The 19,745-nt window shown below is 33.0% G+C and overlaps 1 protein-coding gene across 1 annotated transcript; it reads left to right on the top strand.

The window, feature by feature from the left end:
- Positions 1-341: 341 nt before the first annotated feature.
- On the top strand, positions 342-18,631 carry LOC137404863 (carboxypeptidase B-like). Its single transcript, XM_068091091.1, has 10 exons — positions 342-420; positions 1,222-1,297; positions 2,672-2,805; positions 6,738-6,837; positions 8,060-8,161; positions 11,364-11,585; positions 14,147-14,234; positions 15,426-15,631; positions 17,911-17,995; positions 18,429-18,631. The coding sequence occupies exons 1-10, from the start codon at positions 344-346 to the stop codon at positions 18,629-18,631; spliced, it is 1,293 nt and encodes a 430-aa protein (XP_067947192.1). The 5' UTR covers positions 342-343.
- The last annotated feature ends 1,114 nt before the right edge of the window (positions 18,632-19,745 follow it).

Genomic DNA, 19,745 nt, shown 5'->3' with positions numbered 1-19,745 from the left:
GCCGGTGGGACGCATGGACAGCTGGGACCAGTTGTAGTTTGCTCTTTCCATCACACTTACATTTATAATAACATTTTGCAGACACAAAGTAAGACTATCGACTACAATAGTCTGAGACTACCAGTGTTACTGCAACAGAGCAAACAGGATGTGCCTTAATAAGGATAGAATCATCTTATAGAACACGAAGTGTGTGTACATGCTGACCTTGGTCATACACAGATGTGATAAAATACATAAACTCATAGATAAGTAAGACCAACTTGATGAGTGAGAAATTCACCATCTGGAAGATTTCATTGTACAAGAGCTAGTTATACAGTCAGCTGTCTGAAGAGGAACCATGCAGAGGTTGCTAGCTATCATTTTGCTTTTCATAGCACCGACCATCTGCCTTGCAGAAATTGTAAGATATGATGGGTATGTATAAAAGTATGTTATTACTGAGCAGCTTATCTGAAAAATTACCTTTTCATTACCTGCTTCTTGAAAAGCTATCTATTGGTTTTCAAATGATGAATGTTGCGATTGGCTCTAACAATACTTTAAACTGTGTGAGTTTGAATTTTTCAAATTTCCAACTATTTAAAATTGGTTAAGCTTATACAAACTCTAAATATGAGCTGACGAAATATTTTAGTAAATTTATATAATATATGATATATATATTATAATATATAATAATATAATATAATAATTTATATTTATATAATATATAAATTTATATAATATTTAGTAAAATATATGGGTATTTTTTATATTTTGATATCGTTTTTTATGTTTGAGGAGATCTGACTGCCATGCAGGGTGTTTCAGGATTAAAATCGACGAAACATAGTTGTGGGTGAAATGCTCAAAGAGATACATGGCAAAATGATGTCACTAGTGGCTATCAATGCAATAACTGATATCAACTATTGTATTCAAGTTTCAGCATTGCAAGTCTCTATTCTGTCGGTCTCTTCACAACTGTAGACGCCATAATCGTACTTTTGTGGTCAAGCTTTATCGATCTCAATCTTGAAACATCCTAGTTGGATCATCTCAAACAAAAAGCAATTGCAAATGATGAAAAAATGTCGATACTTTTTGATAAAATTTACTAAAACTATGTGTAAGTTCACTTTCTAACATTTAACCTTGACATAGCTTAGAATACAGCTAGCTTTTTACAAAGAGTAACAGTGATGAAATTCAGACATTCAATTCTGGTTGTTTCAGGCACAAGGTAATCCGTGTTCAGGCTTCTGACCAGGAACAGCTGAAGTGGCTTGGAATCCTTCATGATAGCACTCTGGTATAGTTAGTTAAACATTTATTAGTTTATATCAGAAAGATAAATCCGGTGTTCCTTGAAAGTAAAGTAACTTACTCACCGCTAGAAAGAATTAATAGTCATAGTACTCAGAACTGTAGCAGTTAATTTCAAAAATGGTTTTCAGAACTCATGATTTTAGATTTAAAATTAATACTTAGTATCTTGTTACAGACTCTGATGAAATAGTTAATGCAAGTACAATAACTGACTCATTTATGAAGTAATGCGTTATTCTTATTGTGTTTAGATGGATTTATTTTATGTCACTATTACTAATACCGGACATTGATTTATTAAATTGATTATTAGCCATAAATAGATTTATCGTTTGATATTATCCATCAGTAGATCTATTATTTAGTACAAGTAAAACAGCTGACTTGTTTATAGAGTATTATGTTAGACTTACTGTGTTTAGATTAGTATATTTTATGTCATACTGGATATTGATCTATTACATTGACTATTAACAACCAATAAATCTATTGTTTGATTATTAGCTTTAAGTAGGTTTGTTATATTGACTATTGGCAATTAATAAATTTGTTATATTGATTATTGGCAATCAATAGATATATTATATCAATTATTAGCTATAATTAGATATATTGTCAAAATTATTGCTACCAAGAGATCTATTTTAATTATTATTAGCTATAAGTATATCTATTATATAAATTATTACCTATGAATAGATTTTATTAATACAGTCTAATCTCAATGTGCTATCACCTTAACTTGATCATTTGTGAGATCTGGTTCATAATTTGAGCAACGCAACTTTAACGTTATGTCGAAGGTTTCTTAAAACATTTTTGTAAGCAGAATATAAAAACTGGTATAAACTAAAAAGTAAACAAAGCAATAATAAAGATAGATAAAATATGTTTATTTAAAAATATATCAAGGGTAAGCAATAATACATTACGCTACCTACTGTATCATATCTATGCTTTGACAAGCTTGCATTCTGTTTACAGATCTGTAAGGTAAAGTACTAATGAAAACCTATTTTTACCGATTATCACTCTAACTTCTAAGGTTTTAGGTCAGAGTTCAATTTGACAATATTTTTATATGACTTTTTATAATGTATTTTACTGCTATTACTGTTATTAGATGAAATATTTATCATTTTAAGAGGTTCAAATAATGTGACATACATTGTATCCAAGTTTGAGTAATTGTTCCAATGAATAACGGTTTGACTAACAAAATGCATATTTAAAGAGGTTATGTTTTTGTGTCAAAGTGTTGCCATTATGAGCTTTCTGTCAAAGAGCTTTTATTAGTGTCTGTTTAGTTTGTAATATTGAAGTATTTTATCTCGTAATTTAATCTTAATGATAACAGCTCGATTTCTGGACTTACCCGAGTTTGGTTCGTCCAACAGACATAAGAGTAGGCCCAGAAGAGTTCGAGCAGTTGGCTGATGACCTGGTAGCTCACGGCTTCAACTACACCATTGTTCAAGAAGATGTACAGAAGTAAGATTTTATGCATAGTATTAAAGCTAGCAAAATAATTTAGCTGGTAATTTAATCACTACCAATTTATATATATGTATATATACCGCTAATAAAACCTTTAAGTTGACGCCACCGCTATTTGACTGCCACTTTGAAAGTCTTTGCTCTTTGCAAACCCATTGTAGAGTGTGATCGGGAGAAAAGTGTCTTCAAAATCGTACCATTAATGACTCCGTTACATCAATAGCAATTAATTCTTTCATTGTTTCTGTTTGTATCTAAGTTTGTTTTTGAACTTCAAATGCTTTTATTCTTTTCGTTAAAATTAATTAATACATTAATTTTTTTTAATTTATTGAAATACTTAACAATTGTTTCAGGCTGTTTTAACGCCGTCTTGATAGTTTGATGTGAATGAAAAATGGTTGATGTTTACTATGGCATATGAGCGACTAGTTTCAGGTTGAAAGTTGTTTGTTGCTATGCTGCAAAAAGTTTATCATTCATGCGAAATGCAATACGCAAAATTTTGCTCTGTCAACAAATTGTTTGGATGCTACGGTCAATTAGATCAGCAGTGCAAAATAAGAGTTGAGATCAAAAAACATTGTAGCAGGTATTGAACAGCTGTGTGCTCCATCAAAAGCAGCAATCAGAATGCAACTGGCTGAGCAAACGATGCAAATAGTTTTGTTTCAAACATGTTAATTTTTGTTTTTTGATGTATTAAAAGAATGATTTATTTATGTCACTTGTTCTTAAATATATTTATTTGTAGCATTTAATAGATTATTATTATGCAACTTATAAATTTGCATATTTGTAGCATATTATTTGATAGCATTCTTGCGGTTATGTTAACATGGCTTACAATGGATCGACGCTCATAACTCCTCTTCTATCGCATATAACAAGCCAGCATTGGCTGCAAACTGTAGCAAACATATCAATGAGTGTAATGAGTTTTTATGCAACCTTGTTAAATAAAGTTATAAAATAAAAATATACTTTCAAATTCATAATGATAAAAAATTTAAAACACCAACAAATTTCAAAGCAGGGCACAAGGCCACAGGCTATAATATCATCGCAGGTTGATTGTAAGCAATATATATTAACTGGTAGAGATATTTCTCAGCTTCTCAATGCATATTTATTGAGAGATCCTTGGTTAGTTAGCAAGTTTATTGCATACAAAAGTTCAATGGAGCTCAGCCGCAGGAAAGTGTAAAATATAGGCAAAATTCGCTTTGCCCGTAAAAGGGTTAAATTTATCTTCATAAAACTCTGACAAGCTATTTGAAAAACACAACACTAGCCTTTATTTGAACAACACCTCCATTTGCCGGCCACTATTGGGAAAGGGTTGGAAAATAAAGCACAATAGCGCTCAAATAGAGGTTTTACGGTGTATTTATATATGTCAAATGTATATATACTCGCATATATATAAATTGTTTCCTCACCCGGATACCCCATATGGGTGGTAGATTCTGCTCTAACTCGAGTCTCCTACCAGAGACCTGGGAGTTTGAGCACTCGCCTCAAGATCTTAGCTGTTCCCAATAGCGCACTTTTCTGCAACTCAACTGAGTTGATTGTTGTTGGTATTTGGGCAAGCCACATTTTATGCGCTGGTGTTATTGCGCCCAGTGCCCCAATGACTACTGGGATTACAGTAACTGTTGTTCTTACATTCCAGCATTTTTCAATCTCTTCTCTAAGAGGGAGATATTTCTCTACCTTTTCTTTTTCTTTGCTGGCTATATTGTAGTCATTGGGTACTGCTATATCTATTATAGTAGCCTTCTTGTTTTCCTTGTCTACCACCACTATATCTGGTTGGTTTGCTAGGACATGCTTGTCAGTTCGGATTTAGAAGTCCCAGAGGATCTTAGCGCGGTCATTTTCATTGACCTTACCAGGAGCTTCCCACCAGTGTTGTGGTTTATTAAGGCCATACTCATCACATAGACTTTTCTATACACAATACCTGCGACATGATTATGCCGCTCAGTGTATGCGTTCCCTGCTAGCTGCCTGCATCCACTGATGATGTGTTGGATGGTCTCAGGTGCATCTTTGCACAGTCTGCATCTAGGATCGTCTCTAGTGTGATAGATTTTCGTTTGGAGTTGCCTTGTTGGGAGCACTTGCTTCTGGGCTGCCATGATTAGCGACTCTGTATTGGCCGTTAGGTTTCCTTTGTTCAGCCACATATATGTCTGGTGAAGATCGCCAACCTTAGATATTTTTCGGTGGTAAGCACCATGAAGAGGTTTCGTGTGCCAGTCAATTTCCTCATCATCAGGGCCTAGGTCCGTTGTAAGAGCAGCCGATTGAAATTCAGCTAGCAACTTATATGAAATGGCCATGGAGACTGCATATGCTTTGATGCTTTGCTCCTCTTCTTTCACTGTCTGCTGTACACTTTTGAGTCCCCTACCGCCATCTTTCCTATCAAAATACAATCTAATAGTATCAGATTTTGGGTGGAGTGCTCCATGCATGGTCAGCAGTTTACGAGTTGCTATATCTGTTTCTTTGATGGCTTCCCCAGTCCACTTTATTATGCCTGCTGGATATCTTATTACTGGCAGTGCGTAGGTATTTATTGCCATGACTTGGTTCTTGGCATTGAGCTGGCTCCGTAAGACCTGCTGAAGGCGTTTCTTGTATTCGGTAATGGCTTTGTGACGTACCTCGCCTTCGTGGTTGATGTTGCTTTATATGTTGCATATATATATATATATATATATATATATATATATATATGTATATATATATATATATATACATATATATATGTGATATATATATGCGATATATATACAGTGTATATATGCGATATATATATACAGTATATATATGCGACATATATATATATATATATGCGATATATATACGATATGTAAATATATGCGATATATATATTGTGTATATATGCGATATATATACAGTATATATATGCGACATATATATATATATGTTGCATATATATATATATACGCGATATATATATGCGACATATATATGTCGCATATATATACTGTATATATATCGCATATATACACAGTATATATATCGCATATTTTTACATATCGTATATATATCGCATATATATATATGTCGCATATATATACTGTATATATATCACATATATACACTGTATATATATCGCATATATATCACATATATATATATTATATATAGTATATATATATCGCATATATATATGTATATATATTGCATATATATATATATATATGCGCGATATATATATGCGATATATATATGCGATATATATATATATGCGATATATATATATGCGATATATATATACATATATGCGAGATATATATATAAAAGGATTACATATATATATATATATATATATATATATATATATATATATATATATATATATATATATATATATGTAACCCTTATGCAAACAGAAGGATTACAAACTGGTTTCTTGGTTCTTATATATATTTATATATATATAAATAAGAACCAGGAAACCAGCTTGTAATCCTTACGTTACGCGTCATAATCTCTCACACAATCATGACCTTCAAGCATGCTAGTAGTAACTAGTAACAGTAAGCTAGTAGTGTGTTTTCGTAAGCGCTTCAAGTGTGTATATTTTAACCGGTGTAATAAGTATGTGCACATTTATTCATCAGTATGACCAGTTGGACTCGTAGTGTAATGAATAACTCTTTTGTATGCGGAATTGAAGGTTCCGTGGTCAAGTCCAGTGCGAAGCAGACTCTTAGTTCCTAAAACCTTGTCGCTATAACTGGCATTACAAATGATGAATGACAAATGTTGTAATTCATATATATAGATGCGTATATAAATATAATATTTATACGTACATGCATGTACTATTATATATACATATTACATGAATAACAATTTAAAGTTTTCTTTAAACTTATAAGGTTGATAGAGAGCATGGGTCAGCACCCTCATAGTCCAGACAAAAGGCAAGTCAACATCATTCGGGAGAATGTGCTTGGAGGATTCCCAACTTATTCAGCTGTGAGTACCATCAGAGTTTCACGCACTGTGCAAAAACTACTGATAGGTTTTTAAAAAATTGTTATAGCAGCTTGCTTGGAGACATGTCTAATTGCAGAAGTCTTGTAGCTGATACGCTACTGGTGGTAAACTCCACAAATCTAGAGCCACTATTAAAATTTAGTGAGTCATCTAAAATACATGCAAATGGTTATTATGATTATTAAGCAAAGGCTAGTCGTCTGAGTTGTTGCTCACTTTCAGTTTTAATAGTGTTATGTCATTGTTTGCAGTACGTCTTTCAACCTCCAATATGATTACAGAGTAAGGCATATAAATAACATTCTAGAATGGCTTGTTACTTGTTGCTCTTCCATGTGTGCAAGCTATGGCAAATCCATTGCTTAATTGCTTAAAGTCTATTATATTCAACTAAATATAACATACTTTTGCTATTATTTTACGAGTAACACCAAATTTATAAAAAGGTAGTATTTACGTTTGTAAGTTTTAAGCACAGTTCGTATTAAGGGTAGGGTAACTCCTCACATGATAAAAAATTCTGACAAATTTGGAGAAAGTACAATGTTCATAATTATTTGCGTTATTTAATATATCACAATCATTGAAAGAAACAAAATTTGTTTAATAATTTCATTTTCTACATGCTGACAGCACATTTGGCTCAAATATAATCTTGCCTTTTGATATTGTAGAAATGTTTTACCAGTAAACAAATTTAATCAAAGCTCTTATGTTTTGGAAATAGAAATGAGGCAACATTATAGCAACTAAGAATTTTCTACCTAGACTGTTTTCGAATACTTCACACATACACAACACCTCAAACTTGAACGCAATGGTCGATGTCATAACCAAAAGGACAAACGGAAAGCACGACCATTGTTGTATTTTTTGAGGACGTCTAGGCATATCATTTTTTAGTTTTTTAACTGTGATCAAGCTTTGTCAATTTTAATCTTGAAACATCCTTGCAGTCAAACACCTGAAACAACAAGCAAGATCTGAAATGACAGAAAAATAGCTATTTGTTCTATAAAAACTACTAGAATTTGATGTAATCCCATGTTTAATAAAAATTATGTAGTTTGTCAACTGACCCTGGGAAGGTTAACTGGACCACACGTTTTTTCTACCATAACTTGTAACACTGCCCTTATCTGTCAATGGTGGATGTTACATATCGCTTTGACTACTGGATGCTGTTGTTTATGTGCTGTAGATATACAACTGGGCTCAAGAAAAGAGGTCTCAGAATGAAGACATAATGAGCCTACACACTCTTGGAAAAACCTATCAGGGCCAAGATCAGTATCTAGTCAAGGTAGGGGCGTAGAGTACGATGTCCGCTTGATTTCAATCTTACTTGTAAGGTACTCAACTTCTTGTTTTCTGTAACCAAGTAAATGTATATAGAATCTACGTCCTTTGTCTGCTGCATGTGTTGAATTTTCTTTGCACAAATAATTAATAACAATATTATTGGTTATCACTGCATGTTTATGGCCTAGTAGTATCACTCATTATTTAGAACAGAACTTAATGTAGCCATGAAGTGTAGTATGTTCACCAAATAGTTTTGGCCATCTATGTTGTTATTGGCTGTTGAACATCCGCACGCACCTTTTCCACAATAAAGGAATTTTTATTCTCTGATCGGCACAATTAGTTTGAGGCCTCAAAAATTGGCCTATTAGTTCATATGATTAAAATTTCAGTTTAATAAGCTGAACGCCATGAGTTGGAGTCTCCCGTTGCTCAACATTATAGTTATCTCATTAAGTTCGTACAAAATTTTTGTGACATGCATGAAAGTACACTTAAAACTACTGCTATTGTATCATAGAAAGAAACGGCTTTGACATCCATACTGCACTTTATCATTTCTGGATAATTTAACATTGATTCAAAAATCACCTTTTATTATGACGAATCTGTGAGTCCTCTTAAATGAATCTCGAATGAAACTGATTTCAGATAAAAGGAATTAAGCCTACAGTAAAATTTGTAATCTATCCAATGAGGACCACACATTTCAACAAATCAATTATACATAAATTATTTCTCATTCATCAAACACGAAGGCTTTTTAATGAAGAGAGTGGCAACTATTATTTAAAATGACTAAGGTTAATAAAAACAATATTTACAATAATTCTCTCTGAACAAATTATAATTTAAAATAAGCTAAAAACTAGCAGCAGCTATCATTCAGCTTGTAATCTTTACTGTCATGTCTGTCTGTCTGTCCATTCGTCTGTTGGTCCAAAGTGAAGCTGTCTGTCCACATTCTGGCGTTACCAAATTATTGTGCAGATAGTTACTCTGTGCTTTATCGACACTCATGATGGTCTCTCATGGCACACTAGACTGCCAGGGTATTAATTCTATTAGAGATGAACCTACATATAATTTAGGTAAACTTTATCAGAAAGTATCAGAATGTTTCTATTATTTGGGATTTGTAGAGTTTTTATGGAAATTCTTAACTTTATTAACGCATAGGATCATTTGCGAGGTGATTTCACTGGTTATTATGCAAGTTACAACCTTTATTGTGTACCATGAAACCTGAAATAACATCTCAGTACTATTCCTATGCCAACTTGTTGAGCACAATAATTATGAATGCAATAAAATATGAAAAGTTACAGTATGATAGCAAGTAAAAGTACTGAACATCAACTGAAATGTGGCAAGAAACAATATAACATGGTATAATAAAATAAAACAGTATATGCAACTAACCTGTAATCTCTAGTAAATAATCCAATGACAATTGACAACCTAATAATTGACCGTAGTAATTCAAATCTGGCTGCCTTCTACAGAAGCTAGAGAAACGTCACGCTATGAGTTAAGCAAAACCTTAGCTTATGACTCAACGCCGGCAACTATCATTGGTCAGCACGGATTAGGCCAATTTGACTAGACATCAACTCCAGGAATGCTAAACTAATAAAATTTTCCTACAGGATTTTATTTTTATTTTTTAGGTGATTGGGCTACCAGGATGTTTTAAGATTAAAATCGACAAAACTTGATCGATGTTATACCCTCAAATCAAACTAAAGTGGGATTACCATGTCTATAGTTGCAAAGACAACTTGTAAAATAGTTGCAATAGTTGCAAAGACAACTTTTATAGCTGTCTTTATTTTCTATTCTGTAGCTATAGACATCATAATGTCTATAGCTACAGAATAGAAACTATAAACAGCTATAGACTATAGACAAACTATAGACAACTACTATAGTTGTTGAAGATGAATTTGCATAAAGTTTTATCAGAAAGTACCAGTATGTTTCTATTATTTGCATTTTTTATGTATGATGTGATCTGACTGTCAGGATGCTCTAGGATTAAAATCGACAAAACTCTGATCACGATTTAAACACTCAGATGAAGCGAAAGTGTGATTATCACGTCTATAATTACAAAAAGACAGACACAATAGAATAGTGTAACACTTCAACTTAAAGGCAATAGCCAATATAACCTCTCGCAACAATAGCAACTAGTGAAGTTATTTTGCACTTTTTTTAGCATTTTAACCGCAATCAAGTTTTTTATTTTTATTTTAACACATCCTAACAGTCAGATCACCTCCTACACCAAAAAAAGTCACAAATGATAGAAAAATATTGATTGGCTATTCCTAATAAAATCTACTAAAATGTTTTGTAAATTAAACTTTAATATAATTAAACATATAAAACACTAAAAGTGTTTGATTCCACTACTTTGCTTCATAAAAGCGTTTCTTATGAACTTGAAGTAGTTTTAGTTTCACTATTATTTTTAATTTAATTTAATTTAATTTTTTTCAATAGGCTTGCCACCACTTATTTTTCAAGTAAGCCTTAACCACTGTAGCTTAATTAAATTTGCTTTATTTTGTCAAACAAAAAAGAGTTAAGAATATTTTGATACTGCATTCAGTTGTCTTTGCATCTTCTAAATTTACTTATGAATAATGTTAATTTTACGTCAATTAAGCGTTTCCAGATCTTTTATGGTCTGCGTTTTCGTTCTACATGACAGTTAGAAGTTTTCAATTAATTTAAAATTTTGTGATATGAACAAACTGCACACAACATCTAGCAATCATTTTAAAAATATCATTGCTAGCTGCTTTAACAACCTTCATTCTAATATCCGTTATCTTAGCAAAAAAAGTATTTTAAAAATTACATGTATTTGGAAAACCATTTATTTAATTTCAGTGGCTAACTGTTGCCTTTTTTGTTATGAAGTTCTGATTTGGCATAATTTAGGAATCATTTATGTTTAAAATAAATTATTTCTAATAAAGTGCTATCAAAAGTTACAAAATTTAAAGGAGTACAATTTTCAAATTACTTTTAATTTAAAGTGTTACCTAGCTAACAGCAAAACAGAATGTCTTATAACTCAATCCCAAAGTTACATAGCTACAGTTTCTATAGAATTTACATAAATATCAATATACTTAAATTTTGATGATTAAATTGTAAGATATCTTTACGTTGTCATTTATTTATAGCTAGGAGTCAAAAAGAACACGGCAAAGCCAGTGGTATGGTTAGACTCAGGAATCCACGCCAGAGAATGGCTGAGTGTGTCGACCACGATAAACATCATCAATAAAATGCTGACACAGTACAAGGCAAAAGACAGCACAGTGATGGATTTACTCTCGACCTTTGACTTTTACTTTATCCCAGTGGCTAATCCTGATGGATACGTTTACTCTCACACTTCAGGGGTAAGTAGGTAGATAACATACTTACAGTGATGTACTTACTGTGGTGTGCGAAATGAACTAGACCCACTTTGGTGGAAAACTAAATTTCCCATTTACAGCATTATTATTCATTGTGAATTTAGTCAATAGTCATAAATTATATATTACTAATTAAATAACATGTTAAAATAAATCATCAAATAATCATATAAAATATTTGTTTTGTTCTAATTTCAAATATGTAGACTGCAAATATGTAAATATGTTAACCAAACAAATGTGAAATTATGTTTGTGAATGTCTGGTAAATTTTGAACTCGAAGTTTTTAATGATTGAAGATATCAATCTGTACAAATATTAACATGCCACATAAATATTTTTTTCAAGTCATATACATGTATTAGATTTAAAATACGCAAATAAGAATGTATTGTGGCCTTCAGAAGTGGACAGATGGGAAATATGCCTATTTGAGAAGAATATAAGTGGCTCTGTTGGTAGCCTGAGATACTGAGCTGGAAGTGTGCAATTTTTTGAGCAAGCCGTAAGTTGTACTAGCTAACTAGCAGAAAACTTGCCAATCAGGTATTTTTGGTCCAATCAAAGCAAGAGGAGGTCAAATTAATGGGCTAAAACATGGCATATCAGTGAGCAATGGTAAATGCTGGTAATATCTATTCTAATGAAACCTCCCCAACACTACAGAATGTAAAAAGCACTCACACATATGGAGTGCCATTTGTAAAATTTTGTGATATCCACACTATAAAAACATTTTTAGTATATCAGTTTACATGTTTAACATGTGAAGATTCATGTTTAGTATGCTAACTTACATATTTAGTATGCCAACTTACATGTTTAGTATGTGAAAATTCGTGTTTAGTATGTCAGTTCACATGTTTTATATGGCAAGGTTCATGTTTAGTATGCTAATTTACATGTTTAGTATGCGAAGATTGGTGTTTAGTGTGTCAAAATTCATGTTTGGTATGCTAACTTTAATTTTTTGTATCGCGAAACGCGCATGTTCGCTATTCCGCTGCGATCCTGTTTGATATGCCAATACGCATGTTTGTTATTCAACTTTTATTTTATTTGCGATCTCCTTTTTATTACATTTCGAAGAAATGCTCCTAAGTCAATCGCGCCCTTTTTTATATGTAGCCTGTGGCCCATCGACCAATAGTTGGCAAACTTGGAGAATTCCTCAATAACTATCTAACTTTTAATAACATCTAATTACTAACTTCCTCAATATATTATAAAAAATGTCGTTGAAGAAATCTACGTCGTTGTTACTACAAAACAGAACAGTAACCTACAATACTCACTAGCTGTGATAAAAATCACATATAGAAAGTTGAGTCTTAATAGAATCTTGACTCTTACATTTTTTTCAAAGTCAAGCAACTTTTGAATTTGAAAGAATTTTCTATTAAACGAGTGTGGCAAAGCTAGCTTCGGATGTACGCAAGTGAGGAAATCTCGCTATAGTGTCTTCGCTCCCCAGGGTTATTGATGGAAATTCTCCACGTTTGCCAACTGTTTATCGATGGGCCGCGGGCTACGTGTAAAACAGGCCGCGATTGACTTAGGAGCATTTCTTCGAAATGTAATAAAAAGGAGATCGCATATAAAATAAAAGTTGAATAACAAAAATGCGTATTGGCATATCAAACAGGATCGCAGCGGAATAGCGAACATGCGCGATTCGCAATACAAAACATTAAAGTTAGCATACCAAACATGAATTTTGACATACTAAACACTAATCTTCACATACTAAACATGAAAATTAGCATACTAAACATGAATCTTGCCATATAAAACATGTGAACTGACATACTAAACACGAATTTTCACATACTAAACATGTAAGTTGGCATACTAAATATGTAAGTTAGCATACTAAACATGAATCTTCACATATTAAACATGTGAACTTATATACTAAAAAAGTTTTTATATTGTGGATATCACAAAATTTTACAAATGGCACTCTATACACACATGGCCAACTTTGTGCTAAACGGCATTGACTGATGTCACTAAAATCAATATCTGTCTATATTCTTACAGATGATGCAACAAATTATTGTATATACCTTGGCTGTCTAATTGTTAACATCAATAGCCTAAAATTCTAAACTACTAGAACTTTCACACACGTTTAGTTCGGCGGCTATGTGCTCGAACCTGCTTTCAATTGATGGTTGGGTTAATGGGCTAAATGCAGGCTGCGTGCCAAGCTATTTCAGTTAAGCTTATAACCGGGTAGCCTATAACAATCTCACCCTTACATTAGTGTCGAAATTGGGTAGGAAATAAGCTAAACTGTTGTGAATCAAAGACAAAATGTATGATTTTTGTTGAATCGAAGCCAACAATAACTGGTAAATTGTGTTTCATAATTGTTTGCTCTACATATACATGTGAACATTGGCTAGACCAAATGGTTTAAAAAGACTTGATTTTCAGCTAGCAACATAACTTGGTAGATACAGAAGTATATGATATGATAGTTTGATTAGAGTCATCTCTAGTTTTCTTGTTGTTTTATAAAATGCACATTTTTCAGGGAAGGTTGTGGAGGAAGACCAGAACTAGGCATGTCAGTGGATCAATTGGCGTTGATCCAAACAGGAACTGGGGCTATCATTGGTGTGGTGGGTGGTTACAACAATTTGTTATTTTTCATTTCTAAAATTATGCACAAAAGCCAATTTTAAATTTTTATGGCTACAACATGGTTTTCTTTGCTAAAAAAAACCAAAATAATATTAGGGCTATCAGCTATGCAAAAAACTCAAAAATCTTATTGAAAATCATTAGCTAGTTAGATTATTAACTGCTCCTGTGAACTTGTCATATTTGTATTTGAAAAAAACTTGGTTTGTTTTTGCTTCAACATTAAAAATTAAAAATTTTGATATAATATGTGGTTAGTTCTTCCTTTAATAATGACTTAAACAGTGATTATTAATCTTTAAAGTTTTAGATTTATTAGTAATTAGTCACAAATTCTAATTTGTGACTAATTATTAATAATTATGTCAGAAGGACATGAGAGTGACTCGTGACTCAAAAATGATATAATGATCTTCAACTAAAACTAGTAAAAAATATATTGTGATTTGTTTCCAAAGTATGTCACTTTTTTCATGGCCAACTGTTGCCCTGTTTTCCCCATTTTTTTTGGCTTTGTTATTTTTTATGCCATAATTTAAAAATATTTTGTATTTGAAATAAAAAAGTTGTCAATAAAGTAAAATCAATTTCTTTCCGTAATACAAGCAGTAGTTATGCTTATATGATGGTTAAAAATGTGTTAAATCTTTTATCATACATACGTTGACTACAAAAGCACTTTGTTTCTAAAAACCTAATAGAAAGGCAATATAACAGTGATAAAATTTAAAAGAAACTGATTATCTCAAGTTGATTAGTTTACGGATTACTCCTGTAGACTTGAAATATATTTTTCATAATACGTTTAATAGTTTATCTCATGAAATGCTAAATTCCTTTTTTTTTTAAATCTTTTTGCTTTTGCATCAGAACTTTCTGATTGTCTAAGTCAATTTGAAATCAGCATTCATATGAAAACTTCTTATAAGTTTTTGCAAAAGTGTATTTACGTACATATGAGCAGATGACTATATCACGGTGTATAATTATGCAATCATCAAAACATGTCATTAGGTATTCATCAAATAAAGTTTGTGTATATTCATTTCATTCAAAGATCTCTACATGTTACAAGAACAGAAAATTTTACAAGTCTGGTTGACTTTGAGAGTTCTGTTGCTTCTTATCTAGACAATCATCTTTTCAATAATATCAAAAATCTTTTTTAGTATCCGGATCTTCTCGGTCAGCAAGCTCTGACAGTTACTGCGGTCCTTATGCCTGGTCAGAGAACTGCGTGTACAACATGAAGCAAACATTGCAGAACCTCGGTTCACGTCTAAAAGTTTTCATGACTCTTCATAGCTACGGGCAGATGTGGTTTGTGCCTTACGCTTGGTCTAGATCTGCCTATCCCACAGACTACAACGAACTGGTGAGAACTTTCACCAACGATTCATGTGTTTCGGGGTAATAACGATATTGTGGGACTCACTCCTAAATCTGGTTTTATACAATTTTTTAACCATTAAAAGTTACAATAGCTAAGTTTTCATACAGAGATAGGGTAGCGACACACCCCCCCCCCATATGGTGATGCAATGTCATCATGGAAACAAATTGTCGCTTTCATTCAGTCATGATCTAGTGTCACTATTTGAAAGCGAAGTACATGTGCGATTGGTCATTTTTGTGCGGTGGAAACGGCTTTAGCGATCAGCGGCATCACACTTGTGCTTGATCTTCTAAAGATAAAACCTTGAAAAAAGGCACACAATCATTGCACACAAACAATCTACTATATCACTCTATAGTAGCATTGTCTGCTAGTCGGCCTAGCATAGCGCTTCGGTACTGGCGTACACAGATGTCCCTACACTATGTCTGTATGGAACTTAGTAAAATATGCTTTACAACACTGTGTAGCATCAATCATTGATAGGGTGATAGATGTATGCATACGATCTAAGCTCACTGAGTCTGTCTATTTATTAATCAATATGCTACTATGTTATCGGTTAATGTCAAAGTTCTTACAAATAACTCGTCAAATGTTTCATTCTTTTCAACATTAAATGGTTTGAAGTGAAAAAGGAGAAAAGCTGTCAGGAATTTTTGGGAAACTCTTCACTGTTTAAACATCTTTTATTATAATTACAGTTGCATATATGCGTGTTTATCATACAGTATACACACATATGTGTGTTGTATATACACACAATCTCATACGTACTGCATGAAAATGCAGTTGCTGGGAATCGAACCTGAGACCTCACAACGCAGACATCCTAAAAACTGTGTGAGATGTATAAACTAGCTGGTTGCCAAAAAACCAGCTATTGCCAATTATTAAAAACAGCTTATAAACAGTGGCAGGTAATGTAGTTGCCTGCGACTTGCCATAATCCTGGCACATTTCCAATAACTAATTTGACTACGCTACTATCCGTGTTGCTAAACTTACTAATAAGAGCTGTGAGAGCAAGCTTTAGTGAAATTGCGTAACCATAGAATGCTATGTATATTTTAACGGACGTAGTGACACATATCGCTTAATGAAATCATTGCATCTCGCCTAGCTTAATTGGTAAGATTATCGATTGGCCATCAGGAAGTTCCGAGATCAACTAAGCATGTAGCAGATATTTCTTTCCTTAATTTAATAGATGGACACACATATAGATATATGTGTATGCATACACATATAGATATATGTGTATGCATACACATATATATGTGAATATATACACATACTAGCTGTGCCACCCGGCGTTGCCGTGTAATAGAAGAGTCTTTGGACAGAAAATTGATTTGTATTTAACATACAACAACATTTGCCATTATAACTTTCAAAGTATACATATCATGAGAGAAGTGTGTCGTGTAGTTGAAATAAATTAAGAGAAAAATAAAAACAACTGTACTTTGTAACTTTGTCAAACAACTGTACCTTTCAAGCTAGTAGCCTGGCATATTGCCAATGGAAAACTCCACTAAGCTAGTTAATAAGGTTAGGCTTCCAATGACGGTAAGCCATGACTTTAAGTGTGCATTGTTGTCTAGCTCAGCTGTTCTAATAATAGCTATAGCCAGAAAACCAACATACGGATCCACAGACGGACTTTGAGAAATACATATATATAGATACAAGATAAATGTGCATATATACACATATATACATGTATGTGTATATATACACATATATAAGTGTATATATACGCATAGAGGTATAATAGAAGTATAAGTAGTTGTCTATTTTACGTTTATGTTCAAAATATATGTATAGCTGTACTACCCGCGGTTGTCCGGGTAATAAAAACAAAAACATCTTTTGTCAGAAAATTTATTTGTATTTAACATATAACAACATGTGCCTTGACCCCAGATATAGTAATCGAACCTTACAAAAAATATTTCTAAACAGGAGCATTGTAACGCGTGGCCGCATCGGTACAATAATTAGCGTGCGCTATACATGTATCTATAGCCAGAATGACAGATCCACATACACACATACTTTGAGAACTATAGATATAGATATAGATGTAAATGTAACTTATATAGATGCATAATCAGGTTGAAGGTAAAGTGTACAGAAGTATATGCAATAAATATTGCCTCAATAAACCACACCACTGGTGGGAATCTCCAAAGACTCACTTAACATGTCTGTTTCCTTTGGTGACAATGAACTGTGCTTAATGATATTTGCAGGTCAGCCTGAGCATTAGTGCAACCTCTGCTATGAGGAAATCTACAGGAGCATCATACAGAGTTGGACGAGTGCCAGACCTTCTATGTAAGTCTATAGCTAGTTGCCCAGTACTTTTTTATTTAACTTTGAAAAAGTGGTGTGCAATTTGCGCATGTTTTTTATTACAATATTTTTACGACTTTCACAATACATTTTCCCAATTTAGTTTATTTTGTGTTTTTTTAAACCAATTATAGGTTATACATTTTTGATACCCAGTTACTGCAAAACCATTAATCTAAATAACTGTATAGCCTACACATTAAAAAAGTCTTTAAGGAGTTTTGAGAAGTTCTAGAAAATATTATGTGTTCTTTTAATATCACAAAAAAATCAGTCTAATTTATTTAATTTTTCGAAATTTTTTAAACATTATGGACATCAATTTTGGGAATGGAAAAGTTTCTACTAACAGTGCAAAAGAAAAATTTCATTTTTTGTCACCAGATTTGCTAAATAGATTTTGTGTACTTTTCAGATGAAGCCTCAGGATCCTCTATGGACTGGGTGAAGGGCACACTAAAAACTAAATACGCCTTCGCTATGGAGTTGAGGCCATCAGAAAATGTTGCAAATGGCTTCATAGCTCCAGTTTCTGATATCGCCCCAACTGCTGAGGAAGTCTGGGAAGGCTTCAAAGTTGTAGTTGAGAAGGCTAAAGGAAATCTATTAGCTGGCTAGTTTTATACACTTGTATGACCAGTATTTCAATAGATATACTATATACACTTGCCACTCGCGTTATTCTCTCGATTAATTACTACTAAAATAGCAAAATAGTATGATAGTATATATATGTACATTATATCTATACCGGCACATTATATATTTACAGAGAAAATAAAATGATGAGATGTTCTCAAGCCGAGTTGTTGAACTCGAGTTGCTGTTGAAAGAACTCGGCTTGGGTTTTGATGAACTCGAGTTGTGCAACTCGAGTTGTACAACTCGAGTTATATTTACAAACTCGAGTTGTACAACTCGAGTTGTGCAACTCGAGTTGTGCAACTCGAGTTGTACAACTCGAGTTGTGAACGCGCAACGCGAGGCACTGTAAGGCGCCATAATTTACACTAGCTGTGCTACCCGGCGTTGCCCAGGTATTAAAAAGCAATGAGAGGTAATGAGAGTTGCCTGCCACTTGCTATTAGCCTGACACATTGTCAATAGATAATTTGAGTAAGCTTTCTAATAAGAGCTACCGTTTCTCATGACGGTACCGCCATCACATTACGCCATGACGGAGAGCGGTAGCATATTTACTACCATATAGCGACATACATCACCTAATGAATACATCAAACTTGTGTGGCCGAGTTGGTAAGGCGTCAGACTGGCAAACCAGTGAGTCTGAGATCAAATATTCTGCGTTCCAGATTCTATATTCCAAGATATTAATAGCTATAGATGAACATATACAACGATGGATGACAACATTGACAAATATCTATATATAGCTATATATAGTGGGATATACCTGTATATATATAGCTATTTTCCATAACTAATATATATGTATATCATTGATCGTTAGTCACATGACCTCTATTTTGCTATTGTGGTAGAATACGCAGTTTTCATCTAAAATCCAACACCGATATCTGTGATCTTGTATCCTGCCTTCCCAGTCAGATAGAGATTTTCACCCTTTTAATAACAAAAGAGTTCAGCGAATATCTACAAAATTTGAATTTAATCGAAAATGACTAAAAATTGAAAAAAAAACAGAACAAGCACCACAGCTTAGTTAACTAGAAGGAAAACCTTTGCTTGTAACAAGTTCGGGCAAGGAGTT

The sequence above is a fragment of the Watersipora subatra genome, chromosome 9 (assembly GCF_963576615.1).
Source record: "Watersipora subatra chromosome 9, tzWatSuba1.1, whole genome shotgun sequence".
NCBI classification, from domain to species: Eukaryota; Metazoa; Bryozoa; class Gymnolaemata; order Cheilostomatida; family Watersiporidae; genus Watersipora; species Watersipora subatra.
Note: the sequence above shows the minus strand (reverse complement) of the source record. Positions and strands in the feature narration are given on the sequence as shown.

What these genes read in the sequence shown, in the direction of transcription:
- LOC137404863 (XM_068091091.1), top strand. Translation starts at nt 344, where the DNA reads ATGCAGAGGTTGCTAGCTATCATTTTGCTTTTCATAGCACCGACCATC. An exon ending in GAAATTGTAAGATATGATGG is followed by an intron (nt 421 to 1,221) that starts GTATGTATAAAA and finishes TGGTTGTTTCAG; the next exon opens with GCACAAGGTAATCCGTGTTC. An exon ending in ACGAGTGCCAGACCTTCTAT is followed by an intron (nt 17,996 to 18,428) that starts GTAAGTCTATAG and finishes TGTACTTTTCAG; the next exon opens with ATGAAGCCTCAGGATCCTCT.